The sequence below is a fragment of the Phytophthora cinnamomi genome (genome assembly GCF_018691715.1).
Source record: "Phytophthora cinnamomi strain GKB4 chromosome Unknown Contig42, whole genome shotgun sequence".
Taxonomy (NCBI): Eukaryota; Oomycota; class Peronosporomycetes; order Peronosporales; family Peronosporaceae; genus Phytophthora; species Phytophthora cinnamomi.
The window spans coordinates 322189-349276 of NW_027150975.1; the positions used below are offsets into that span (position 1 = coordinate 322189).

A 27088-nucleotide genomic window follows, 5' to 3' on the forward strand; every position below is an offset into this window, starting at 1 on the left:
TACGGCGCTGTCAACACGCGCAGCAGACGCATTTCTGGATCACGTCGGTCGACGTATGAGCGCAGGTAGGCAACCGAGACGTCTGTAAGTCAGTCGACTGTTCTGTAGCTTGGCGACAATGGTTTCAGCACCACGTCGCGGAACGAGGGCAGGCGCTTGTCAACAGCGCAGCAGACGCATTTCTGGATCACGTCGGTCGACGTATGAGTCGGCAGGTAGGAACCGAGACGTCCGTAGGCCGAAAGTCAGTCGACGTGTTCTTGAGCTTGGCGACAATGGTTTCAGCACCTCACGTCGCGGAACGAGTGGCAGGCGCTTGTCACAGCGCGCAGCAGACGCATTTCTGGATCACGTCGGTCGACGTATGAGTCGGCAGGTAGGCAATCGAGCCGTCCGTAGGCCGAAAGTCAATCGACGTGTCCTGTTAGCTTGGCGACAATGGTTTCAGCACCTCACGTCGCGGAACGAGTGGCAGGCGCTTGTCAACAGCGCGCAGCAGACGCATTTCTGGATCACGTCGGTCGACGTATGAGTCGGCAGGTGAAACGAGACGTCCGTAGGCCGAAAGTCAGTCGACGTGTTCTTGTAGCTTGGCGACAATGGTTTCAGCACCTCACGTCGCGGAACGAGTGGCAGGCGCTTGTCAACAGCGCGCAGCAGACGCATTTCTGGATCACGTCGGTCGACGTATGAGTCGGCAGGTAAACGAGACGTCCGTAGGCCGAAAGTCAGTCGACGTGTTCTGTAGCTTGGCGACAATGGTTTCAGCACCTCACGTCGCGGAACGAGTGGCAGGCGCTTGTCAACAGCGCAGCAGACGCATTTCTGGATCACGTCGGTCGACGATGAGTCGGCAGGTAGGCAACGAGACGTCCGTAGGCCGAAAGTCAGTCGACGTGTTCTTGTAGCTTGGCGACAATGGTTTCAGCACCTCACGTCGCGGAACGAGTGGCAGGCGCTTGTCAACACGCGCAGCAGACGCATTTCTGGATCACGTCGGCGACGAGTCGGCAGGCAACCGAGACGTCCGTAGCCGAAAGTCTCGACGTGTTCTTGTTTCGGCATATGTCGCACTCACGGAACGGCGGTGCTTGTCAACAGCGCAGCAGACGCATTTCTGGATCACGTCGGTCGACGTATGAGTCGGCAGGTAGGCAACCGAGACGTCCGTAGGCGAAAGTCAGTCGACGTGTTCTTGTAGCTTGGCGACAATGGTTTCAGCACCTCACGTCGCGGAACGAGTGGCAGGCGCTTGTCAACAGCGCGCAGCAGACGCATTTCTGGATCACGTCGGTCGACGTATGAGTCGGGGTTAAACCGAGACGTCCGTAGGCCGAAAGTCGTCGACGTGTTCCGAGCTGACAATGGTTTCAGCACCTCACGTCGCGGAACGAGGGCAGGCGCTTGTCAACAGCGCGCAGCAGACGCATTTCTGGATCACGTCGGTCGACGTATGAGTCGGCAGGTAGGCAACCGAGACGTCCGTAGGCCGAAAGTCAGTCGACGTGTTCTTGTAGCTTGGCGACAGGTTTCAGCACCTCACGTCGCGGAACGAGTGGCAGGCGCTTCAACAGCGCGCAGCAGACGCATTTCTGGATCACGTCGGTCGGCGTATGAGTCGGCAGGTAGGCAAACGAGAGTCCGTAGGCCGAAAGTCTCGACGTGTTCTTGTAGCTTGGCGACAATGGTTTCAGCACCTCACTCGCGGAACGAGTGGCAGGCGCTTGTCAACAGCGCGCAGCAGACGCATTTCTGGATCACGTCGGTCGACGTAGAGTCGGCAGGTAGGCAACCGAGACGTCCGTAGGCCGAAAGTCAGTCGACGTGTTCTTGTAGCTTGGCGACAATGGTTTCAGCACCTCACGTCGCGGAACGAGTGGCAGGCGCTTGTCACAGCGCAGCAGACGCATTCTGGATCACGTCGGTCGACGTATGAGTCGGCAGGTAGGCAACCGAGACGTCCGTAGGCCGAAAGTCAGTCGACGTGTTCTGTACTTGCGACAATGGTTTCAGCACCTCACGTCGGAACGAGTGGCAGGCGCTTGTCAACAGCGCGCAGCAGACGCATTTCTGGATCACGTCGGTCGACGTATGAGTGCAGGTAGGCAACCGAGACGTCCGTAGGCCGAAAGTCAGTCGACGTGTTCTTGTAGCTTGGCGACAATGGTTTCAGCACCTCACGTCGCGGAACGAGTGGCAGGCGCTTGTCAACAGCGCGCAGCAGACGCATTTCTGATCACGTCGGTCGACGTGAGTCGGCAGGTAGGCAACCGAGACGTCCGAGGCCGAAAGTCAGTCGACGTGTGCTGTAGCTTGGCGACAATGGTTTCAGCACCTCACGTCGCGGAACGAGCGGCAGGCGCTTGTCAACAGCGCGCAGCAGACGCATTTCTGGATCACGTCGGTCGACGATGAGTCGGCAGGTAGGAACCGAGACGTCCGTAGGCCGAAAGTCAGTCGACGTGTTCTTGTAGCTTGGCGACAATGGTTTCAGCACCTCACGTCGCGGAACGAGTGGCAGGCGCTTGTCAACAGCGCGCAGCAGACGCATTTCTGGATCACGTCGGTCGACGCATGAGTCGGCAGGTAGGCAACCGAGACGTCCGTAGGCCGAAAGTCAGTCGACGTGTTCTTGTAGCTTGGCGACAATGGTTTCAGCACCTCACGTCGCGGAACGAGTGGCAGGCGCTTGTCAACAGCGCAGCAGACGCATTTCTGGATCACGTCGGTCGACGTATGAGTCGGCAGGTAGGCAACCGAGACGTCCGTAGGCCGAAAGTCAGTCGACGTGTTCTTTGAGCGACAATGGTTTCAGCACCTCACGTCGCGGAACGAGTGGCAGGCGCTTGTCAACAGCGCGCGCAGACGCATTTCTGGATCACGTCGGTCGACGTATGAGTCGGCAGGTAGGCAACCGAGACGTCCGTAGGCCGAAAGTCAGTCGACGTGTTCTTGTAGCTTGCGACAATGGTTTCAGCACCTCACGTCGGAACGAGTGGCAGGCGCTTGTCAACACGCGCAGCAGACGCATTTCTGGATCACGTCGGTCGACGTATGAGTCGGCAGGTAGGCAACCGAGACGTCCGTAGGCCGAAAGTCAGTCGACGTGTTCTTGAGCTTGGCGACAATGGTTTCAGCACCTCACGTCGCGGAACGAGTGGCAGGCGCTTGTCAACAGCGCGCAGCAGACGCATTTCTGGATCACGTCGGTCGAGCGTATGAGTCGGCAGGTAGGCAACCGAGACGTCCGTAGGCCGAAAGTCAGTCGACGTGTTCTTGTAGCTTGGCGACAATGGTTTCAGCCCTCACTCGCGGAACGAGTGGCAGGCGCTTGTCAACAGCGCGCAGCAGACGCATTTCTGGATCACGTCGGTCGACGCATGAGTCGGCAGGTAGGCAACCGAGACGTCCGTAGGCCGAAAGTCAGTCGACGTGTTCTTGTAGCTTGGCGACAATGGTTTCAGCACCTCACGTCGCGGAACGAGTGGCAGGCGCTTGTCAACAGCGCGCAGCAGACGCATTTCTGGATCACGTCGGTCGACGATGAGTCGGCAGGTAGGCAACCGAGACGTCCGTAGGCCGAAAGTCAGTCGACGTGTTCAGCTTGGCGACAATGGTTTCAGCACCTCACGTCGCGGAACGAGTGGCAGGCGCTTGTCAACAGCGCGCAGCAGACGCATTTCTGGATCACGTCGGTCGACGTATGAGTCGGCAGGTAGGCAACCGAGACGTCCGTAGGCCGAAAGTCAGTCGACGTTCTTGTAGCTTATGACAATGGTTTCAGCACCTCACGTCGCGGAACGAGGGCAGGCGCTTGTCAACAGCGCGCAGCAGACGCATTTCTGGATCACGTCGGTCGACGTATGAGTCGGCAGGTAGGCAACCGAGACGTCCGTAGGCCGAAAGTCAGTCGACGTGTTCTGTAGCTTGCGACAATGGTTTCAGCACCTCACGTCGCGGAACGAGTGGCAGGCGCTTGTCAACAGCGCGCAGCAGACGCATTTCGATCACGTCGGTCGACGTACAAGAGTCTCCACCTCTCTGTGGGTCTCAATCGCACGCTTTCAATTTCCAATTCCAGGTCGTCGATGTGCTTGGCGTGCTTGGCTTCCATCAGTGATAAACGCTGCACTAAGGAATTATTCTCTTCGCATGCAGCAGTTCGCTGCCGCCGAGCTGATCGTCACTGGAACGAGATGGTGAGCTCTCCGAATCTTGAACATCCTCGTCACCTTCGTGTGGGCTGTCGTCGTCTTGGTTGTCTTCGTCTTCGTCATCATCTTGACGTGTCCTCGCTGTCCCCACCTGCCAACCTTATCCACAAGATTAAACTTGTCCTCCCATTCGACGCCCTGTGAAGCGGAGGAGAACAGGGATGCCGCAGGGCAAATTTCGCGATGCCGATTGACCAGTGGCAAACTCAGCCATCGTCACCGATGCCAAGTGAACTGCGCACGAGGAAAGCTGGAATGGGCTGCGTTGGCCGGACCCTCGCATATTCAAGATAGCTGCAGTAGCGGATAAGAATCTCGCTGCGAATGACATGCATCCGCCAAAGATCACAGTCCGCTGAAACGCATGGCACGACGCTCCTCTAAGCCTTGCTGGAAGAGCCCCCGGCCAATGAGGTCAGCTACCGGCACGAGGTCTACCGAGAATAGGCTCGGAGCTATCTGTCGACAGTGCATAGAACTCTTAAATATACTCGTGCTCAACGCCAGCAAGTCCAACGTAGCGCGATGTTGAAGTTGTGCATTGCGCTCGTCGCGTTGTGAGTAACAGAGCCCCGCTCAAAAGCTGTGTTTGGCAAACACTGTTTGCTCACGCGCTGCTTACGCCACCCGCAGCTGCGTGAATTTCGTTCGAGGAAGTGCCGTAGTCTCACAACAGGGCTGGGTTGGAAGGCGAGCTTGGAGACTCCAATCGACAATCGATGGAGACGGCTTTCGGTGTTTGATGCCGTTATCTCCAACGGTTTTGCCAGTGGCAAATCGATTTTCCATCACGTCCACGTCGGCGGTCTGCACGGGTTTGAGCGTCCTTGCCTTTGCGCAGAGGGCGAGGGAAGCGGGAGAGCGACAAGCCGAACCGATCGCACGCGTTTGATGAGCGCAGATGTTTCCCTTCGCGTCACGTCGTCACATTGAAACTTTTGCATCGCTATTCAAAGACGCAAACTCGGTCGGTATTGGCTGCCATCTTTATTCCACCCGTCTAAATCGATTGCCTATCAGCTCTGGAGATGCTGACGCTGCACACAGACGGGCGCGGGCGGACCGCGGTGATCACCGGAGCTGCTCGGTTCATTCACACTTCTCCTCCCGCTGCCTCCTGGTCAATGCCGCCCATGCTCAACAGCAGCGCCTCGCACGCGCACATGTCGCCGCCGCCCTCGCCCCGAGTGCGCAAGGTGGACGTCGAGTGCAGCAGCAGCCACAGCAGCACGAGCAGCGACCGAGACCTGGGGCAGTTCCTGCTGGACGCGCTGCAGCGGCGCGTGGCCGTCAAGTCGATGCGGTCGCTCTTCAGCTGCGCGGGCGTGGGCGAGACGGAGCCCTTCAACCTGCCGCCGCAGCACCGCATGTTGGCGCGCATGAAGACCAACGCCAGCTTCTTCCTGACCAACTACCTGCTGCTCACAGTCGGCGTCTTCGCCTTCCTGCTGTGCGTGCGCTGCAAATTGAAACTGCAACTGCAATTGCAACGGGCATTGGCGAGTGGGGGGCTGACGTAGTGTTTGTTATCGCCGTTGCAGGATGTTCTTCCACCCGATTCAGCTGCTGGTGTGCATCGTCGTGGGCTTCGGGTGGCACGTGTTTCTCACCAAGAAGGAGATCCCGACGGATAAGTTCGAGGTCTTTGGGCGGCGACTCAGTGAGCAGGACATTCTGCTCGCGGCGACGGGGTGTACGTGGTTGCTTTCACTTTATTTTTTCAATGCTGGAGTGGAGGTGGTGCTGACGGGGCCTCGTGGTTGCAGCGACGATGGTGTTCCTGCTCTTCTTCGTGCTGCCGACAGTCATTTTCGCCTTGTCCGTCTCGTACGTGCACTTGTGACGTTGCTACCTGTCGTTTGGAGCGCGTAGTGCGCGTAGTCGCCTCGCGTTTGCATCTTGTGTCGATGGATCTTTGTCATATCTGACGTGGATCTGTGTATTCCTATCTGCAGATCGCTGGCTAGCGCCGCGCACGCGTTGCTACGCAACAACCGACTCAAAGACGACTCGCTCGAAGCTCGGCAGGGTCCTACAGCTTCTTCGAAGGTCGAGGAGCTCGTGTAGCGTAGACTGCATTCCAGTTCGCGTTAGCCTCCCGCGATCGAACACTGTTATCTAGTTTCTGTTTCTATAGCGCGATCGACCAACAGATTCAGCCATGCTTGTGGGGAGAGATGATGGAATGTGCTGGCGCATTTCGTCGCTCGACATGTGTATACTTGTTACCACGACACGTTTATTAATCCAAATTACGTTGATACTTCAGTCGTGCGGCACTTTCATTCGAGCCGCTTCTTGACGGCGAACCTGACCGTCTCACCCTGCTCGTTATAACCCATTTGGCGGGTGTGCATGAGCACGTTTGCCAACACAGGGATCTTGAAAACCAAAACGGGAAAGAAAACAACCCGTACGCTGTCCGGATCCAGTAAAATAGTGCCTGGCGCTGCCAAGACTCGAACGGGAGCCACTGTACAAGACTTGCGAGGGACATGATCACGAGGAAAGACACTGTCTCGTATCCACAGAACTTCATGAGGTAGCCGCCACGATTCAGATGCACTTCATTGCCGAATGCATCGTGAAACACACGCTGTTCTCGCAGCTCCATCGACTTCGTTCGATACAACTCTTGCGGGCGCACCGTGTAAGGAAGGCGGAAGAACGCCGCCCAGACCAGAACGATCTGAAGCACGAAAAGTATGCCGTTCCTTCACTTAGCGCAGGACCACCTCCATTCTGGCAAGCCAGCATCGACCCTTGCACGATGCACTTCACGTACATGAAGATTCCAAACATCATGTGCATCACACCAAGCGTGATAAACTGCGCCGCCTTGAATCCCACGATAAACTGGCACAACTGGTGCTCGTTCGTCTTGTCCTTAATGATAAACAGGAAGATCCACCAGAGCTGACCCACCACCGGCAAAATACCCACGCTCGTGTAAACGACCCACCACGGATCCTTGAACGATTTCCAGATCGTCTTATCATGCGGGAACAGGTGATGCAAAACGTGTCCGCGAAGGCGCCGGAATGGGCCAAACCTCCGGTTGGTCACTGGGACGACAGCTCCTCGTCCGCTCGGGGTGCGCTGCCACCCGCGCCACTTTTCTCGCCAGCCATGGCAGCTTTCTCCAGCGCACTCGTCGACGAATCCTGTCCAAACAGCTCCCGTGTCTTTCGGAAGATCTCCATCTTGACATCTGGCATGAACTGCTCAATGCCGATATCAATGTTCGTCTGCAGAGCAGCAAAAAGATAAACGACACAACAGTCAGTCCTCTCTCTCTCGTCTTGCTCACCCTCTCCATCCACCCTCACCTTCAGATAGCCCGGCATATCTGGATCCTTTAGCGTCTGCTTGAGCCTGGCCGCGACGATGTCCAGCGCGCTCTCCAGCACTTTGCGCACCGTGCGGTGCATGGCGAACTGCACCTCGTCCTTGGTGTCCTTGGCGATGTGGTTGAGCCGCTTGCCCGTGGACTTGATCATGGTGCTGGTGCTGCCCACAAAGCCGCGCCAGGCGGTGGGCAGCTGCTCCGCCGCGTCGGCCGCGCGCTCGGCGGCGTCCAGCACCTGCTGCTCCGGGAAGATGTCGGGGAACACGCGCTTGTACTCCTGCGCGAAGAGCTGCACGTCCCGCACCAGCAGCTCCGCGTCCAGGCCATCGCCGCTGCTGCTGCCGACGCTTAGCCGTCTGCGCTGCTGCTTGTTGGCCAGGTTGCGCCAGAAGCGCCGCATCTCGAGCCGCTGCTGGGCCGAGAGCTGCGGCATGTCCTCCATGGCGCGGAAGAAGAGCTCCGCCGTCACGGGCCGCTCCGCCGACTCCAGCTCCTGGTCCTCCCGCTCCTCGCGCTCCTGCAGGAACGAGAACACGCACACGCCCGCGCCCATGGCCACCGCGCCGTACAGCACGCGCGCGCGCAGCAGCGCCTCCAGCATGGCTGCGTCAACTGTGGTTTTGCGGCTTCAACAGTGCTTTTAGTGCGCATTTTTACAGCTTTTAGCGCTCACGTTTAAACGTTGAAACCCCTTCAAAAGTTGCAGCCGCTTTTGGCTCTTTGGCACTATCAATTCGGGCAACGGAACGGACGATGGCGACCGAGGCGGAGGAGCTGGTGCTGCGCGCGACGGACGAGGCGCTGGCGGGCCCCGAGTGGGCGCTGAACATGGCGCTGTGCGACTGCGCCAACGCGCAGCCGGCGGCGTGCGCCGACATCGTGCGCCTGCTGCAGCGGCGGCTGCAGAGCGGGCAGCCCAAGGTGGCGCTGCTGGCGCTGGTGCTGACGGAGACGCTGGTGAAGAACGGGCCCGCCGCCGTGCACGCGCTCGTGGGCTCGCGGCCGTTCCTGGGCGACGTGGCGGCGCTGGCGGACGGCGGCCTGGGCGTGGACGTGCAGGACCGGGCGCTGCTGCTGATCCGCCAGTGGGCCGACGCCTTCAAGGGCGGCGAGCTGCTGGCGTTCCAGGACGTGTACAGGCAGCTCAAGCTGCAGGGCGTGGCCTTCCGGAGGCGGAGAACGACGCGCCCATCTTCACGCCGCCGTCGTCGGCTGCGGCGACGACCAGGGACGACGCTCTTCGAGCTGCGGGTTCTGCCGCGAGAGGCAACAGGGAGCAGTAGCTGCAGAAGCTGCACGCGGACCTGAAGGTGGTGCAGGGCAAGATCGCGCTGCTCAGGGAGCTGCACACCAAGGGGCAGACGGGGAGCAGCTGGAGGACGTGCTGGACTTCCTGCGCCAATGCCAGCCCAGGATGAACACGCTCATTGAAGGAGGCATCATGGGCAAGATCGACGAACACACGCTCGAGGAGTGCCTCAATGTGAGTGTGGTGCTGCTGGAGTTGGTGTTGTTTATTTGTTTTTACTTTTTACTTTTTTGTGTGAGCAGGTGAACGATAATTTAATGAAGACGTTGGAGGAGTGCAGCAAGACCAAGACGAACGACATGATGACCTTTTCGACTCGCCGCCGCGCGCGAACCGAACGGCCGGGCTGTCGGGCGGAGTGGCTGCGTTGAGCTTGGGCGATGCAGGTAGGGCATCGGGTTCAGTTGCTGCTGCTTCTCCACGACCAGTGCCTTCTCCGCGCTCCACTCTCACCACTATGGATGATGGTATGTTGTAGGTACCGTGTTGTGACAGCAAGTATGCGGGTGATTAAGCGTACCTGGTTGCGTTGTTCTGCTGCAATTTTTATTAGACTTCGACGACTTCCTGAGCAAGACAGCAAGCCATTAGCGGACATGTGGGGCCCACTCAAGCTAAGATAAGACCACAGAAGCGCAGGAACGACCAGCTTGAAGCCAAACCTCGCTTCGATCAGCATGATCTCAATCGTATATTGATCTTGATACCTCATTAGTCTGTGCTCAATGGATGGACATGTCTTTGGTGGTAGCTTTTGGTGCTCTCTTGATAATCCACTCCTTCTCCTGCTCAGTAGGCTCTCGCGTCTCCGATGGATTGTTATACGCTAACACGAGACCTGTCGACGGTGTGTAAATGCCGTTGCCGGCATCGTACGAGCCCAGCGGGACAACTCGGTTGACGCCTGTGTCGAAGTAGTTGAGCTCGTCTGTCGGGAGGATGCCTCGAGGTGATACAGATTCCGAATAGTACTGTCGATTAGCGTCAGTGCAGTACGCCCAGCCCGTTGGTGCGTACTCGAGCCCGTCCGAGAACGTGAACGTTCCTTCTACTTGCTGCACAACAAACATATTTAGATCTTGTGAACCAAGGCAGGGATTGAATTCGATGAGTCGATTACCTTGCCGCATGCCCATTCGCCTTCCAGCTTGCCTTCGGGGAAGAAAAGCGTGCCTCGGCCATGAAACTCGCCGTTTTGGAACTCGCCCTCATATCGATAGCCGTCGGGTAGGTGCAGCACTCCCTTTCCGTGGTAACGCCCGAACTCCATGGTGCCCTCATACTGCACATCCTCGTTAGCGCATACTTTTTTTTATGCAGCAGCACGATTACCCCTCACCTTTGACTGACTGTACTCCATGTCTTGGTAGATGAAGGAAGTTGCAAGACTAACATGAATAAAGAGCACCATCGCCATTCTTGACGTCCTAGGCCATCTTGGTGTTCTTATCGCACTAACTTATTTTGAGCATGATCACTGCATGAAGGGTGCTCGAAGTGGCCGAGTAAACTATCGCGTGCATCTTCTCGCAGTGAATACTAAGGTGTAGTAAGGCACGAAAGCGGACAACTTCAAAGTGCGAATGACCAGTCTTCTTGCAAATCCTCCCAGTTCAGCCGTGAGCGTTGAAGTCCGATCGGTCGTTTTAGGCGACCACATGACTGGGTGTCACCCCGTGGGTGAGCGGGGCCTCGGGCAATCTGACTTCGAAATTGTGCACATATGCCTGATCGCCCCATACTCGCTGATGGGGCCGGTCACGTTGGGCTTATCGAAGCACGGGTGCACATTGATGCTCGATCCGATGCCCTCTGACCTCATCTCGCGCTGAGCGCTAACTGGATTGGCGTTCACTTTGCAATTGGCACCGTGTTCGACAAGCTCCGTCCGTCTGCTCATAAGCACCGCAGCAAATGCTGTCATTTCGATTCCGAGACCTGGTGCATTTGCTGCTCGGCCTTTGCCTGCTGCTCAGCGTCTTGCCGTCCGTGATCGCCGATGAACAAGTTGCCGAGGCCACTGTTGACCCGGACGTGGGCACGACCGTCGTCGAGATTATCGAGGCTCGCGGCTACGAGGTCGAGACGCACAAGGTGACCACCTCGGACGGATACATCCTCACCATGTACCGAATCCCGAAGACGTACGCCGAGAGTCAATCGGGCTCTGCTGCTAACAAGACTGCGGTCACGGTCTTCTCGACAGTAGTACATGTAATACTCCGGTACATAACACCGCCAGTTTTTTTATTAGCGTAATTTACCAACAACCACACCCCTACTCCTTCCTGAGCTCCAGCTGCTGAAAACGTCGACACCACCGCTAAGTAGCGCCTGGTGCGAAGGAGGTCTCCTCCACACCTCCGAGCACCGCACACAGCAACAATGGGATAACGTACAAATGATGTCTTCATTCGAAAGAAAAAAATCATGCCTCCCTCAGCGCATTACGTCGGCAGTTTTTTCTTACCGCACAGAATAGTTCATTCTCACCACCATTGGTCATCTCCGCTTAGGTACGATAGCGACTCATTCCAGAATCGGCCGCCTCAAGGAAAGATGGTGTTGGTGTCACTACAGTGCGCGATTGTGGGTCAGGTGGGAAGTTCGTTTGATGTGGAGATCGACGATGGTGCGAAGGTGAACAAGTTAAAGAAAGGGATCGCGGAGGATCAGAAGTATGACTTCGCGGCAAGCAAGCTGCAGCTCTTCCTGGCGAAGACGGAGGGCGGCGCGTGGGTGACGGAGGCAGACGTGAAGAACGGCATGAAGGGCGCGGATGAGTCTAAGGCGTTGGATAATGCGGGAGCTCCGCTCAACCTGGTTCGCTTATCGGGAAAAGACGTGCAGTTCACACCCACGATAGAAGATGTCAAGGCTAAAATGACCCCTGTTCACGTGCTGGTGGTGGTTCCGGAGCAGGAACAACAATCGCGAGTTGAGAGTGCCCACGATTCGTTTTCGATGCTTTGCAGTATGCGGCGTGACATGATGGAACTTAAGGAGGTTGCTTTCTCTCTATCGGACAAAGATAAGTCCTTCTATGATGGGGCATTAGGTCAACTTGTGGAGAGAAGATTAAGAAATGACGAAGTGTTCGTCGAAGCTGCACCAACGAACGGAGAAGCGTTTTGGTCGGAGAAAACTCAGAGTCAAGCCAATGCCTTTAAGAACGAGACTGCTTTTGACACATTTATTACTCCTTATTTCAACGACGTATTGGGCAGCTGTGGTATGGTGTTCGTCAACAGCGAGAGATATCAATGGTTGTCTCAGTCTCCACTCATCGCCAAGACTACAGACCTAAAACCGGTTGGATTTGCGACCCACCGTGGGATGTTTCGTGCCAAGCCAGTACCAAATGATAGACTGCCACGTCCCAGTGGATTTCGATTTGGAGTGGCGGAGGAAGAATTGTATGATTGCCTCATTTTGTTCGAAAGCAAGATCACTATAGGTGATAGTGCGTTTGGTCAAGTTGTAAGATATCTGCAGAATATCTGCCCCAAGGCGTCAGCAAGCGCAATTCTCTTTGATGCCCGCTCGTTTTGGTTGATCAAAAGCCACCAATCTGTTGTTGTCAAAGTTCAAGTAGCGAAGTGGGCCAACAAGGGCTCGAAGTCATTGTTTCGAAACTTTATTTCTGACAACGTGTCTCCATGGGTGGCGCGCTTGACCCTTGCCTGCTCTTGTTTGGGTGTTGATGTGGTGGAGGGTGATGCATTTCTTGGCCGTGGCGCTCATGGACGCGTGTTCAAGGTCATTGGGCAGGATGGGAAGGTATTTGCGCTAAAAATTGTGGAGAAATGTTCTGTGAGACGTCTTTACCAAGAGGAGAAGGCCCTGATGATTGCCCAGCACACAGGCTTGACGATTAGTGCTGTGGGAAAGCTCATCGAAACTCCTGAGGGCGCGGCGTTATTGTTGTCTCCAGTTGGGAAGCCTCTGCCTCGACCAACGACACGACATGAAGTAGGAAACCTCTTTGGACTGTTATGACAGCTCCACGCGAATGGCCTAGTCCATGGAGATCCTCGCGTGCCGAATGTAATCCTCTATAGGGAAAATCCTCTCTGGATTGATCTTGTGGAAGTGATGGAAGCGAGCCCCAATTTGATACAATATGATGCCGAAATTCTCACACGGTCCATCCTCAGACTCTCTCCCACCATTGTGCTGGACTCGGTGCTGAAGCAGTTGATCGACAACTATGGCAAATGCGCTACACGAGAAAATCTCGATCGTCTGGCCGAAGTAGTCTGTGGTATCTTGCATTTTTAAATTAGCTGCGAATTTAAAAGTCGTACATTTGATTCATTTGCACGCCAATAGTGGTTAAGGAAGTTGTTCAGTGAGCGCCTTGGTCACTCCTCCAGCCCTAACGATGTACGTCCGCACCACCATTAATGAATACATCAGCGAGCTGGTGAGCATATGTAGGATTCAGCTAATCACTAAAGGACGTTGGAGAACATTCGAGTGACAAATATTAAGTTAGTAATATAGTAACATGGCGTACTCTCCAATACCAGGCTAACAAGGATCGCATTAAGGCAGCGCAGAAGCGCTACTACCAGCGCACCCGCGAAGCTCGTTTGCCGTATCAGAAGGGGTACGACGACAAGAATAGAGAGCTCGGAAGTCCAAAAGCGAATTTAACGAAGGCGGAGACGTACTTACCGAGGAAACCGAAGTTAGCTAATTAATTACTGGGGAATTTGCAATTTGGTCAGGTGTTTGCAAATCAGTCCGGACTCGCGAAACAAAGCCGTGCTTCACCCGGAACAGCTCTGGATTTTGCGGTGAGCGTGCGAAAAGAAGTATAATGCTTTACAATGCGTTTGTCGTTTTCACCTAGTGTTTTGCCCGAGTTATAATATCTGGCGCCCGATATAAAAACAGATGGCCACTAACTCGACCAAGTTATTTTCACCAGCCTTGATCTCGATCTCGATTTACGCTATCTGTGGTCGAATTGCCGATCCAAAACGCAATTCGGGCCGATTTATTTTAAATCGCGGTGACTGTGTACAGATTATAATGCCGTGCTTTATATATATAATATGCAATTGGACACTTACATGTGGACACTTGACGAGTGGTCGGCAGATCGCGCTGCCGATCTGTCGAAGCACCGCAGTTTCCGAAAACCTTCACCTTGCACAAGTGCAGCATGTACTCTCTCGACTACCGTTGGCGAGCTGTTTTTCTTATGCATGTGTATGGAATCTGTATGCAATATGTTAGCGATATATTTTGGCCTAACGTGCGAACACTGCAACGTTGGTACAAGTTGTTTTTGACCGATGGTGTGGTTGATGAAGGAGATCGAACTAACCGCTCGTCGCGTTGGCCGAGTGCCGTGGTTACCCGTGTTCGAAAGTACGTGAAAGCCCACCCTACATTTTATTTAGAGGAGCTACAGCGGTTCATACGAAACGCTTTTCCTAAAGTAAAATGGTAGCGTAGTATCAACATGTGGTCTTACATGGCGGAGTGCAGCTCGCGCGACAGACAAGCGGAAAGCCCAGCGATACAGGAGCCGCTAGTGCACTCACAGACGAAGCTAACGAGCCGTTAAACACGTCCAACAGAGTCGTATCGGAGTAGCAGTGGCCGGCGACGTTACCTCGGTGTCCTGAGAACCACGATGCGCCCGTTATGTTAAGTAGGAAGAGGTGGTGCGACTTACCTACGTCTGGAGGTCGATTTACTACCGTCTCGCATGTTTATGTCTTCGAATTATTTTATCTCAGAGATCGATCTGGATCGTGCTAGAGCAACCGAAAATGGAATGGCGAAAATGGGGAGCAAATCCTTAAGATGATGGGTAACGTCCTCGTTTCTGGTAGCTACAGAAAATGGTCACTCGAATAGAATACGGCAAGTAGGAAATTTACGTCAATGGGTATGTTATACGACACCGTATTAATAGTGAACACATAAAACAACAAATCAAATCACACACTGAAAGCATGCGCGCTATGAATGTTTGAAAAATAGTATGGCATTTAAGCATGGAAATCATAAGGTACATTTCTTACTCGATATTTAGAGTTAAGTCGACTTGATCCGTGCGCACGCGAAAAACTCGAAGTCCCGTGCATTGTGTGAATTTTTGGTTTTTCTATTTTGTACCAAAACATTACCGAAAACAAAATATGTGTCCGAAAAACGAAACGTGCATCTGTTGGTGTCACTTTACTCCTTACCAGCTACGCTTGACTCTAGTACTTGTCTTCATTGCCTTCGGTTTCGCCAATACTGAAGTAATTCTAAAGCTTGAGTATCTTGTGCAAGTACCGCATACGCAAGTAGCCGACACTATTGTAGAGGGTGTCGTTCCAGTAGTTTCTTCAATGCTCTTGTGTAGCTCCAAACAACAGTAGCTCTATCACCACTAAACACCAGAGACGACGTGCCGTCTTTCTGCTCGCACCCGGTGATCGTCTCGATATGGGGCTGGTCCGTCATGTCGAGCATTGGTTCAACGACGGTTCGAACTGCGTCGTTGAGCATGGTAATGTTGCTTTTAAGCTGCAGGGGGTCGAAGAGGTAACATCGTTTCCGACGCTGATCCACAAAAAACGCTCCCCAGTGGTGTTTGAGGTTGACGACGCTAACCACACTCGTCACTCCAGGATCTGCAGCTCCATTCGACAGTGCGACGCGAGCCCTCTGTTCCATCGTATCGAAGTCCAGAAATCGGGGGTTGATGATTCCAACATCCTCATACGCTTCTCGCAGCACAAACAGCGCGCCAATGATGGAGCCCGTGTGCAGTCACAGGTTTTCACGAAAATCCAGGAGGTCACTGCCGTACTGCGGATGCCGTCCAAAGAACCACTCGCCCAGATTCAGATCCTCAACAGCGGTTTTGTAGTCAACCTAGCCACGTTTTTCAGTATTGTTAGTTCTGTATAATTTGTGTTAACTTTCAGTGTAATTGAGTTTTCGCGCATGCTTACCTTGGGGACGTCCAGCGTGTCCTTGAATGGCTTCACGACATCTTCCACTTGAACCTCCACCTTGTCGATCCAATCGACAGTCACCTGCACGAGATTGAAGCTGTTTCTCGCTGTCGCCACCTTTTCCATCGGCTTCAACTGCTCGTATGTTGCGTAACCGTAATCGTCCCACCTCGCGAGCAAGTCGTGATTGTTTGCTTCGTCGATAGTTTGTATGGCGTGGCGGATACGCTCTGCCTGAGGAATCGCCTTGATGACAGGATCGGCCTGCCGGACGTTGAATCTGACTACTGCCAGCACGCCCGTGATTTCAAAAGGTGGTAGATCTAACCTCTCCACCAGTGGCATCGCAGTTCTTCTGGAGTAGGGCCAGGCTCCGTGTAGCACTTCTTTCTCGTGCAGGGCCTTGTCCGTCATTACCACGCGGATGTTAGCCCACTCTGGATTGTTTTTCTTGAAAGCAGCTACAGCCAACGCTAGATGAGGTTTTCCTCTGTCTGCACCAGCGCGTGTTGAACGTACTGACCCTACATGATAATAACGCATAAAAACATTCAGTAAGTTCAGTTTATTTTTGGTGTATACCTTGTGAATTGCAGCTTACCCGGCCAAATACATCGTGCACTGCAAAGGTAAAGAGCTTGTACCGGTTCACATTCGTGTCATGCGTCGAGTCCACTAAAACCACCTCGGGTTTTCGACACGACAACAACTGGAATGTTTGCTGCTGAAAGTCGGCGAAACATCCTCGAATGCTTTCTACGACGGCCAAAATATCGGAAAGCCCTCCAAAAAACTTTCAGCCATCGGTTTCCCCACTTCAGAAGCGTCTGGATCTCTCTTGGGGTCTCCGGTGGATCTCCTGTTCTGCGGTCGGTGGGAGTTTGGGTGGTTTTCGGTGGTGACGGCATCTTCGAAGCCGTAATCTCCGTCTCGAGTATCCGTGTCGTCATGTTCACTCTCCACTTCAAATGCCTTCTCCTCCTCGTCCACGTAATCTAGGTCAACCGTATCTCCATGCGATTCAAGTTCATCTTCTTCGTCGAGCTGGTCCAGCGCTTCGGCAAGCGCGGTGTCACTTGATGTACGGACGGGCAGTGATGACATCGAGGTTTGGTCCTTTTTCGGTGTTTCGGCCAAGTTTTGGTCTGTCTTCGGTGCACCTTCACAGCTTTCGTCATCTTGATCTTGATGCGCGGGTATGGATGCCTTGACAGCTCTAAGTGTCTGACTGCTGCCGTTAACCGAGTCCAGTTAGTACAGCACCTGCTTCAGCTCCTCGCTCGTGACGGAATCGGAGCGCTCCCTCTCTTCTTTCTGCAACGATCGTAGCAACTGCTCTCCCACGCCTCGTTCACTTCTTTCTCTTTCTTTCGATTGCGGACGTAGTCGCTGTAGTTCACGCTCAGCACGCGCTCCTGATATGCAGTGAGCCTCTTCCCGCCGTATCGCCTTGTCGACGGCGCAATCTCCTCTCGCGCATGGCGGCTGCTCACGCGAATCTTCACACGCTTTGCCTCCGCTTGTTGTTGGCGTGGTAGTGGTGGAGGGTCGGAAGCGGGAGACTTGTACCGCTTGCTGTGGCCCGGATAAGGGAGGAGACCTTCTTCGGTGGGTGCGCGTATAACAAAGCATGTCAGACAACCAGGTATGTAGCGGGACAGGGCGGGCGCTTGGACGAACCATCGTGCGCGAGAACCGCACTCTTTGAGACAGAGGGAAGAGGGGGATTCTGAAATGGAAGGCTTAGAGAATCGGAAATTTTCAGATTTTGCTTTGCTCTCGCTAAAGTACGACAAAGTTATTTTTTTCATTGCGCAGCTGCGTGATAGCACCTGGAGATGGGGCGCTCCGTATATTCATCGAAGAAACCAAAGGTACACCGAAGCAACCGAAAATGATGTTTTGACTCTGTGTATTTTCGGTTGCTCTAGCCTACTCCGATCGATCTATTGTGAAAAGCACTCAGAATGTCTAATCGGATAGTAAATCGGCCGATTTAGTGCCTTATTTAGAGACGGGAACTCTTATTTATTTCGACCCATCCCTTATTTAGAATTGGGTACCCCTAATTATAATCGGTCTTATGCTGCATCGCGTCAAGAAAGCGACTTTAGAGTCGGAATCGATTTGGTCTCTAAATAGGCTGAAATGTCAGCTCCAACCTCGGCATTCCAAGGAAGTCCGCACAAATAAATCCACCGAGCAAGCGGCTATGCAAACACTAGCCAAGATATCAGTCAAAATAGGAGGAATCAACAGGGCGAGCAGAACCAGCGTCCGTGTCGAGGACGCGGAGTTTCGCTTCGACCCAGAGGGCAGCTTTGATGACCTCGACGTCACGTTTGAACTGCTGATACCATCGAAGTACCGTCGCGAACTGATGCCAAATATGTGGCCGACACGCTTACATGGCACACCATACGCGTAGTGCAGCACCACAGCTCTCCATCGAAATCCTGCAGGATACATCGTGTCTCCGCTGTCTCTCTCCCTCACCACTCTGTTCCGACAAGATGGCTTTAGAGCCCAGTTCCCAACTCCTATTTAAGCCGACTTACTCAGATTAGTACCCACATTAACTTCCTATCCAGTACAAATTACCACGTATCGTTTTTGCTCTCAGCCCTGATTTACAGAGCTACACGGAGTGACAAAATCACCGGTTTTCACAATAAGCCCTAAATCCGAGCGACAAAATATCTGCAAACCACAATATATGATAATACTAAATCGAGAGGGCTGCTCGATTGAGCTATTAATCCGGTGGTTGCTAATAGAATTGGGTGATATGCATAATACGCAAGAGCGCTATGGCGCGTGACCCCCGGGGATTGCCTAGTTTGGCAAGATGAAACTGTGCGTGACTGGATTGCCTAGTTTGGTAAGATGAAACTTGTGCGTGACCGCCATGATGAGCTGCGGTATAAGTGGACGAGAACACCGCAATATCCCTATTTTGAAGTTTTTATGTGTACAGTGTGTATTCCAGCCGAATTGATCGTCGAAACGTTTTCCGGCGTCAAATGGAACCCAAGAGTTATGGCGGTACTGCACCAAGATGATGAATCGCATGCTGAAGCGAATGAAGATATCGACGAGGTGGGGGACGAGAAATGCAGCCAGTTGGCCTCAACGACAAGAAATGTTGATCTCCTTGATCGAAACATTATCTCGATCTCGAGGTCGTCCATGTCACGGCAATCTGTACAATGTTTGCAGCTGCACTTCACCACAACACAGGTGTTCCCAGCCAAGTCGCATACGACCTAGTTAAGGCGTGCGCTATAAGTAAGTTACCTTCCCACTCCACGGCATCGATACGGTATTCTTTCGTCTCTTAATATTTTATTTACTTAGCATCGTTAGTTTGCTATCAACAACAATAGTCAGGAAAATCACAGCATTTTCGGGTTCTTTCCCCGCTACAGGAATCCTGCAGTATGCTACTGCCTGTTGATCTTCTTCTCGGCGTAATTGCCGTTCTGCAGCGATGGTCGTTGTCGACCACGGCCAGGGGTGAGCTCGAAGAGCTGGATGCTGGACGCCTTGGACGCAGGCACGATGGCCTTCTGAGACGGCACTGCGCTCTTGAGCAGCGCATCCACTACTTGGTTCAGAAGGTCATGGCCGCTCACGAAAATCATGCGTGCCACAGCTCGCTGTCTGGACCCTCCCTGGACGCTATACGTTGTACCCTCAAGGGCTCTAACTGCAGAGATGGTTTTGCCCATCAATTGGCGTCGAGCTGAGGATGGAGGTGACGGGTGACCCTGTCGTGGCCGCGGGTGCTACGGAGTCCAGCTACAGTTGATCCACGTTTTTGTCGGAGTTGGCTGGGCCACAGACATCCACGTCGCATGGCCTCACAAATTTGGAAAACGGCTTTATCCGCGGAAAATAAAATGAAAAATAAGAGAATGCATGCCATGGTCCACGAGTGGATTGAACTAGACCTTGACTGCTTTTTGGTAGCACGGAACTTCACAATATAGGTCAAGATTCATGGATTGCCACTATTTCTCGATCAAAATGTGCGACTTAGGTTTCAAAGTGCAACGATTTGGGTGTAGAATAAAATTGTCTGACCAATAACAATTTTGGTTAATCGTACGGTCCGTGCGAGCTAACACGTCCATATTATTGACATAGTTCCTTGTGCAGACCTATATGCGTGTCCAGTCTTATCTTCTAAAAAAGTATCAGTTTCAAGCAGTGCTCTCTCGGAATGTGACTGGCAAAAAGTGAAGGCGAATTTCCGATTTAGGATTTTTTTGCATTGTAATCACTTCGTTACTCTAACGACTTCTAATACAAAGTTCCTGCCTCCGCTCGTTTGCGTCGTCTGCAAGTTGTCACCCTTCGTGGGTATAGTCCATTGTATGGAGACTAATCCGCTTTGTAATTTACTCCTTCCTCAGGTGCATCTCCATTCGTCCAGTGTTGTTAACGTGGTTGAAAGCTGCTGCCCAGAGCGCATTCGGTTTCCCACCAATCGTGGTCTGCCTGCTGCGGCCCGTGTCCATCACCATATTGGCCAAAGAATCAGCAGTTTTGTTGAAGGCTCGCAAATGATGGGTCCACGTCCGGACGCCAAATTAATCAGCCAACACGCGGCATCGCTCCCATTAAGGATTGCAATGCAGTTCTGTTTTACCTCCGACTACTGTACTACTACGTAGTATAACCATTTGGGGCAGTCGTGCGGAGGAAGAAACAACTAAATTACCTATTTCCTGTTATTAAAGAAAAAAACGAGAGCAGCAAAAATATATCTATTGTTGTGCTGTGCGGTCCGCAAATTAAAATCCAGAGCTGTTCCGGCGAAGCACGGCTTTGTATGTGTTAAAATGAACAGAATACTGTAGGTAACTCACAACAATATATTCCTCTTAACCTCTTATTCCTATGCCTACTACTCTAGGTCCGTGCTCGGTACCTGGAGGCAAAAGAGGAAGTGAGCTCGTCTTCGGACTGCGTCCTCGACAGCTCACTCCTCGTCCTCTTGTCGTCATCGCACTATGGATGGCAGGCAGCTCTCTGCCTGTACTACAGACAACGACGCAGAAATCCGGCATCACTTAATGCCATCCTCCATAGTAAATAGACGAACACTGTGCCCGACAAAAAATCCGGCAGGAAATGTCATTGGTCAAAACGTGGGTCAATTGTACAGAGACCGTTCATAAATGCATATGAAATTTCAAAAAAAGATATTCAATTTCAAATGGTTACCTCCGGATACCTCGGAATAGCCTTTTCGAAGCTACGGATTACAGTTCTTGCTGTAATAGACTCCCATGCAGGAATAGTTGAGTTAATCGCACGAATACGCTTTTCCTTAGCAGTACCGCCAGTGCATCTACTACTACTGTTTCCAATCGCTGATTTTAGAGGCCCCATTACCCCCACATCAAGCGGCTGACACAGTGCTGTGCTATTGGGTGGTAATGGGACCACCGTAGCGTTGGCTTCCTCGGCCACGATCCACTGCCCTTCTTCCGAGACGTGGCATTCAAAGTTGTCAAGAAGAAGGACAGCGGGTGCATCTATTTCAAACTTTAACAGTTTTTCTACATAGAATCTCCACACGGAGCTGTCCATCCAAGCTTTTCTTGAACGGTGTAGAAGTGCCCCTCTGGGTATTCTTCGAGCTCGCCCTGTTCGAACCGTCCACCGGGAACTCCACGGATAATGAAGAGAATTGGCAACTTTATACCTAACAATACAAATTAACAGTGAATATACAACATTGATACACAATAGCATATATGATAACAGATAGCGAAAAGCTTACCGTCATCCCGCACGGTCAAAACTGCCGTCATACAGCCTGCGTGTTTGTTAGCGCCCAAAATACGCGCCGAATCCCTCCTTCCTTTGCCAACCCACGACTTTATCGGCGGCCTGTCGAATAGAATCGCCGTTTCGTCCACGTTGAGCACACCGCCGCCTCCGAAGGCCTCGTATTTTGCCCAAACGAGAGAGCGAATTCAGCATGTGTTTCTTCAAGCTCCTCGTGAGATTTTTTTAGCAGATTGGGGCTTCTGTGACGAGGATCCGTTGCTGTCAAGCCATAAATTACAAGACAAATTTAAATACATCAATACGCATAACAATACAACAAATATCATAGTATATTGCCGATTAGACAGTCGCTGGACCATGCGCTCGAGCGCGAGCGTACCCGTCTCCTTCTCATTCAAGTAGGAGGTCATCCACTCCGGCTGAATCTTCCACATGAACGCTATGATTCCAGCGGCGACAGAACCTGCATAATAGGCATAACCTTTAAAATATACAGTCCGTAGCAATTAACACCATTGTTGACTTACTTGTTCAAGCCGCCGCACGTCCTTCATGTACGTCAAAACCTCAGAGACGCAAAGAAATATTTCCTTGCGCCCCTGACCTTTTAGCGTCTTTGACGTAGCGTTACCCGTAAAGCCACGAATCGCTTCGGCTTTTTTAGTCCAGTCGTGGAGGGTGCCTCGGGCGATATTTAGGCTACGTGAGGCATCCTTTATGCCGACTTGGTCAATCACTGTCAGCGCCTCGCGCTTCTTCTTAATGGAGTAGCTCCGCTCGATGCGCCTCATGACGCATAATAGTGTGCGGATTTAGCGGGCACGCAGTGTGATTTTGGGTCCCAACCAGTCGTTAGTTTTTGCTAGCGATTGGCCCGATATCTCGTTGCTGTTCTGCGACGAAGTCCGTCGTTTAATAGCTGAGAGCGTTGTAACTTTACCCTATACTATTGATCAAACAGCTGGGAAATGGTCGAAGCCGTGAGCACCTTCGTTCTCTGATTGGTTTCCCGCCCGTCAATTTTAGCCAATGAAAATTCCAGACAAAGTCGGAAAGATCTGACCACTCTCTATTTTTCGAGCTTAACCCTCCCTTCTTTGCTGCGCGGTTTGACTTGCACATCCGGGGCAAAGTGGTTGGATCGTTCCGAATATGTCGGTAGTGCTCTTACCATCAGAGCTTTCCAACTCACTTCAACTCCAAAGTTTCATCCAGCATGGAGGTGCCCCTCCCGCCAGTGACGAGCGACATGGAACTGTGGGCCGTGGAGGCGTCGCGCACTGCGTCCTGCGCTGCTTGGATCTGTCGACGCTCGACGCTGGCCTGCGGTTCGTCCAGGCAGCGCCGGAGCTGTCGGCTCTGCACTTCATAGCTCAGGGCGACCTGGAGTTGCCTTTCAGGCGCTGCCGACCCGAGACCGAGGCTGGAACTGGACTAACAGGCGGCGCACGTGGGTCGAGCTACAGGACTTCTTGGACGAGCGCGCGCAGTTTACCGGACCATCCACGTGTCGGAGGGCGACATCAGATACATCAACGACGTGGACGGCCGACCGGGGACGGCATCGCCCTCCCGACCAACTCCCACCTGACAAACCACTATGTGGGCGCCGCGCAAGAGGTGTTCCATCCATACTCCTAAACATCTATTTTATATGAAAGAAACGGGAGTGAAGCGTAATTGGATCGTTGTGGCTATGAATGTTTAGTGTATCTACCAGTTTGCCACTTCATAAAGAAATCTATCTACGTAGTTGTACCGACCGATACACAACTACCATATCTTGATGCGGTGGGGTGATGGCTAACCCGCAACCATAAGGTCACGGGTTCGATTCCCATTGAGTGTACCGTAAACCAGTTCACCGCAATGCACGGCCTCAATGCAACACGTAAAAACTGTCAGATTTTCGGCACAAACGGTGCAGAGATCAGATACATGTATATGGGGATGACACAACGTCTTCATCTTAATATTTGTATGGAAAGGCAAAGCATTCTTTATCCGCAAATTGTGCGATGACTGGTATTAAAACACAGAATTTGCCAATAAATTATATAAGACGGGAACTTTATACGATCGTTGCAATGAACCCGTGCTTTACGGTAAATGTTTTGCTTGGCTTTGGCCAAGCCCACCCTACTGGGACCCAACATAGAACTACCGCCGCGTAGCGGCGGCGAATAGCTCGTTATTATAAAGTCAAACCACAAAGAATAATATAGGTTGATATATAGATGTATAACGATGTTTGCTTACGAACTCGAAGGACTTCGACGATTAAATATTGGAATCGCACCTATATGAAGGAGTCCAGCCCTCGAGTTTTACGATAAGCTTGCGAACGTTCTTGAGAGTCAGAAGAATGCCTATAAGGAAACATCGCTCTCGGCTACAATCTCGTAAGCAAAACCGATGATTCAGAGATTCCATCCTAACTTGGGTAATACCTACGTGTTCGACAAGCCTGTCGCTATTAAGAAGTACGCCGGCGTAGGGTACTGATGCTGGCGCTCTTCTTCACAGGGAAGGTTAGGACACTCTGTGTAACTCGTAACTCGCTTGTATTTTCTGTTTCCTACTGTACTTGTGTGTCCTCCGTCAGCCTTCGTTAAGGAGGCCTCGGGCTGGAAAACGGCGTCTTCTTACTAAATAACAGCGCGTGCGGCATTCCAACGTCGGTAGTCTGGTTGTGTGAGTTCCAGCGCTGTGCTGGGCGCGTGAAAGCTCTCGTGCTTCATAGATGTTCAAAAGAAGGAGAGCTCGCCTCGGTGAAGACGCCTTACCATCCAACAGTCATCGAACCGACATCTTCATCCGAGTCATCCTCCTGGTCCATCAGACTTAATGCCTCGCGGAACACCTCCACGGCCTTGTCGTGCTCGCCCTTCGAGTGCAGGATCTTTCCCAGCATCGACAGGGACGCGTAGTTCTTGGGCGTCAGTGCCAGCGCACGCCGGATGGCAATCTCAGCATCGTAGAATTCACCAGCGCCGTGAAGTGCGCGCGCCAGGTTAATCCACACGTCCACATCCTTGCGGTTCGCATCAACAGACTTGCGGAACTCCACAACAGCGCTGTTGTACTCGCCGCGGTCCAAGAAGACCTGACCCAGGTAGTTGCACGTTTCGGCAACGTTCACCTCCCTGTCCTCGATCAACTCGATCTTCTTCTCGACCTGCACCGAGTACTGACGCTGGCGCCCCTGCACTTCCTCCTTCTTGTTGCTGCTGTTGTGGTTCTCATCGTCTTCATCGTCGTCCAAGGAGAGGCGGTTGATATCAATGATCCGGTTTTGGCGAAGCTCCGCTACATCCGCGTCCACGGCCGCGCGCTCCTTCTTCGCCTCGGCGGCCATGCGAGTGGCGTCCTCTAGCTTCTTCTCGATGCGAGACTTGGCCAAGGTCAGTTCCTGCACATGCGACTCAAGCTCGCGCACCTGTTCCTGCATGTCCTGATACTTCTCCGTCGAATCTACATCTGTCCAGGCACGGGGGCGTCCACGTGGGTCGTCCTCGAACGGCAAATCCGTTGTCAGTATCGGGTCGCGGTCTGCCTTGTCCAACACGATTCGACGGGGGGTGCTGGACGAGTGGAAGTAGTGGTCCGTGTCCGAGGGGCTCTGGAACGCCGAGTCGCGGCTGCTGGTCGATGTGTTGGTCAGCGACACTGTGCTGTTGATGGAGCGCAGCGGCGGTCGGCCGGCGCCCTTGGGCAGCGGCGTGGACTCCTGTCGCAGCATGTTGGGCTCCATGGGGGGCAAGCCGCTGTGGCGTCCGTGGCCGTACATGTTGACCACGGCAGACGGCGCGCCGTTCTCGCGCAAGTCGTCGTAGCACAGAATGCACACGCGCTGGGGCGTCTTGAGGCCCAGGTGATGCAGCGGCAGGCGCTTGTTCGAGTGCGTGCTGCACACCGACTCGCCGCACGAGCGGCAGTGGTGGCGCGTCTTGAAGTAGCTGAACTTGAGCTGGCAGATGTTGCAGCGCTTGTCCAGGCGCCAGCGCGGGGGCAGCGGCACGCCCGCAAGTCCGTCGGGCAGCCTCAGCGCGCTGCTCACGGCGTTCACGGCCGACCTGTTGGTGACCCACTCGTCGTCGAGCGCGGCGCCTCCGCGGCCGCTGCCCAGGGCCGAGGGCAGACTGCGGAAGCTGCTGACGCTGGCCGCGTCGTCCGGGAGCGGGAAGCCCCCGGGCTGGTTGAGGAAGGCCTGGAAGCGCGCGCTCGGGCGGTCGGGCGCCTTGCCCGCGGTGCGCAGCTGCTGCTCCATGTCGGCGAGGAAGGCCACCTTGTCGTCCGAAAGCTGGTAGGCCCTGGCGAGCTCTGCGGGCGTCTCGCCCGTCGGGGTCTCCTCGAAGAGGCAGGCGGCCACGTCGGGCGCGGCCTGCACGAGCGCGCGCAGCACCTCGAGCTTGGTGGCGGCCTTGACGGCGATGTGCAGCGGCAGCAGGCCGCCCTTGTTCTTGTGGGCCAGCGCGGCGGGCGCCACGTCCACCAGCTTCTTGACCGTGCGCAGCGGCACGTGCGTGTCCGTGCACGCCCAGTGCAGCGGCATCATGCCGAAGTCGTCCATGTCGTCGGCGCGCTCGGGCTGCGCCGAGATGAGGCGGTCGAGCGCGCCCCACTCGCTGGACTCGGCCAGCTCCAGCGCCGTCTTGGCGGCGGCGTCCTGCGCGGCCTTGGGCTTCATCGCTCGCTGCCTGACACTGACGTAACGCTAGCTACGGACTGATCCACGCGGTGCTTCCTGCCTGCCTCTGCCTGCCTGAGGGGCGCGGGGAGTTTTCGGTTGTGAGACCGTCACGCGAGTTGCGAGTTGCGAGTTGCGCGTTGGGGGGAGAGAGAGGAAAATTCGTCCACCCAAAAGTTCATCTGCGAGCGCGATTTCACTGGGCTCCAGTATGCCTCCTGTTTGCGTGCAGGTGGGTCAACCCTATCCTCTCTGGGACCCCACAAAATTCGCAATAGGATTTTGACATCAACTCGGACAAAAGATGATGTGTCCGACATCAAGGCGGAGATTTGCAAAGGCCCGCCGAGCCGCGTCCGAGCTATGGCTGTGGCGTGCCGAGCGTCGAGCGTCGAGCTCGGGCCGCGATAGGCCGCCGATAGTTTTGGGCTGTTTTGCCGCTCGCGCTGATGCGAGCTCAAGACGAGTTTTAATCTGCGAAAAGATGCACAATTGGAGCAGCACGCGCGCGCGGATCTGCCGGTGCGCAGAGACCGGCTTGCTTGTTTTCTGTTGCCTCTTTCGCCAAGCAGCGGCATGGCCAAGCAGCCGCTTCTCAGAGGAGAAAAAGATGCCGAGCGCTTCAACTTGGAGCTGCAACGGCTACAGAGTGAGGTGGAGCGCTGGCGCCCTTGATTGCAGCTTCAGACAGGGCGCCGCGTTCTAGTTTGCAGCAGCAGCAGGCAGAGCAGCAAACGCGCACAGAGCGCT

General features: G+C 53.8%; 7 protein-coding genes across 7 annotated transcripts; 3 read left to right on the forward strand and 4 right to left on the reverse strand.

Moving 5' to 3' along the window:
* Nucleotides 1–5347: 5347 nt before the first annotated feature.
* On the forward strand, nt 5348–6281 carry IUM83_14206 (PRA1 family protein E; the record flags this gene model as incomplete). The annotated part of the gene is made up of 4 exons (XM_067938932.1): nt 5348–5664; nt 5756–5907; nt 5981–6041; nt 6170–6281. The coding sequence occupies 4 exons, from the start codon at nt 5348–5350 to the stop codon at nt 6279–6281; spliced, it is 642 nt and encodes a 213-aa protein (XP_067791040.1).
* Nucleotides 6282–7276: 995 nt separating this feature from the next.
* IUM83_14207 (uncharacterized protein) lies at nt 7277–8164 on the reverse strand (the record flags this gene model as incomplete). Its single annotated transcript, XM_067938933.1, has 2 exons — nt 7277–7462; nt 7544–8164. 2 exons carry the CDS (start codon nt 8162–8164, stop codon nt 7277–7279), a joined length of 807 nt encoding a protein of 268 aa, XP_067791065.1.
* A 152-nt stretch (nt 8165–8316) lies between these two features.
* On the forward strand, nt 8317–9243 carry IUM83_14208 (TOM1 protein 2; the record flags this gene model as incomplete). The annotated part of the gene is made up of 3 exons (XM_067938934.1): nt 8317–8814; nt 8903–9046; nt 9115–9243. 3 exons carry the CDS (start codon nt 8317–8319, stop codon nt 9241–9243), a joined length of 771 nt encoding a protein of 256 aa, XP_067791063.1.
* A 351-nt stretch (nt 9244–9594) lies between these two features.
* Nucleotides 9595–10142, reverse strand: IUM83_14209 (MORN repeat-containing protein 5-like; the record flags this gene model as incomplete). The annotated part of the gene is made up of 2 exons (XM_067938935.1): nt 9595–9927; nt 9993–10142. The coding sequence occupies 2 exons, from the start codon at nt 10140–10142 to the stop codon at nt 9595–9597; spliced, it is 483 nt and encodes a 160-aa protein (XP_067791062.1).
* Nucleotides 10143–10786: 644 nt separating this feature from the next.
* IUM83_14210 (Crinkler (CRN) family protein) lies at nt 10787–11859 on the forward strand (the record flags this gene model as incomplete). Its single annotated transcript, XM_067938936.1, has 3 exons — nt 10787–11016; nt 11389–11770; nt 11848–11859. The coding sequence occupies 3 exons, from the start codon at nt 10787–10789 to the stop codon at nt 11857–11859; spliced, it is 624 nt and encodes a 207-aa protein (XP_067790972.1).
* A 3796-nt stretch (nt 11860–15655) lies between these two features.
* Nucleotides 15656–16257, reverse strand: IUM83_14211 (uncharacterized protein; the record flags this gene model as incomplete). The annotated part of the gene is made up of 2 exons (XM_067938937.1): nt 15656–15760; nt 15841–16257. The coding sequence occupies 2 exons, from the start codon at nt 16255–16257 to the stop codon at nt 15656–15658; spliced, it is 522 nt and encodes a 173-aa protein (XP_067790973.1).
* A 5830-nt stretch (nt 16258–22087) lies between these two features.
* Nucleotides 22088–26338, reverse strand: IUM83_14212 (Vacuolar protein sorting-associated protein 27; the record flags this gene model as incomplete). Its single annotated transcript, XM_067938938.1, has 3 exons — nt 22088–22111; nt 22176–22214; nt 25565–26338. 3 exons carry the CDS (start codon nt 26336–26338, stop codon nt 22088–22090), a joined length of 837 nt encoding a protein of 278 aa, XP_067790970.1.
* Nucleotides 26339–27088: the final 750 nt, after the last annotated feature.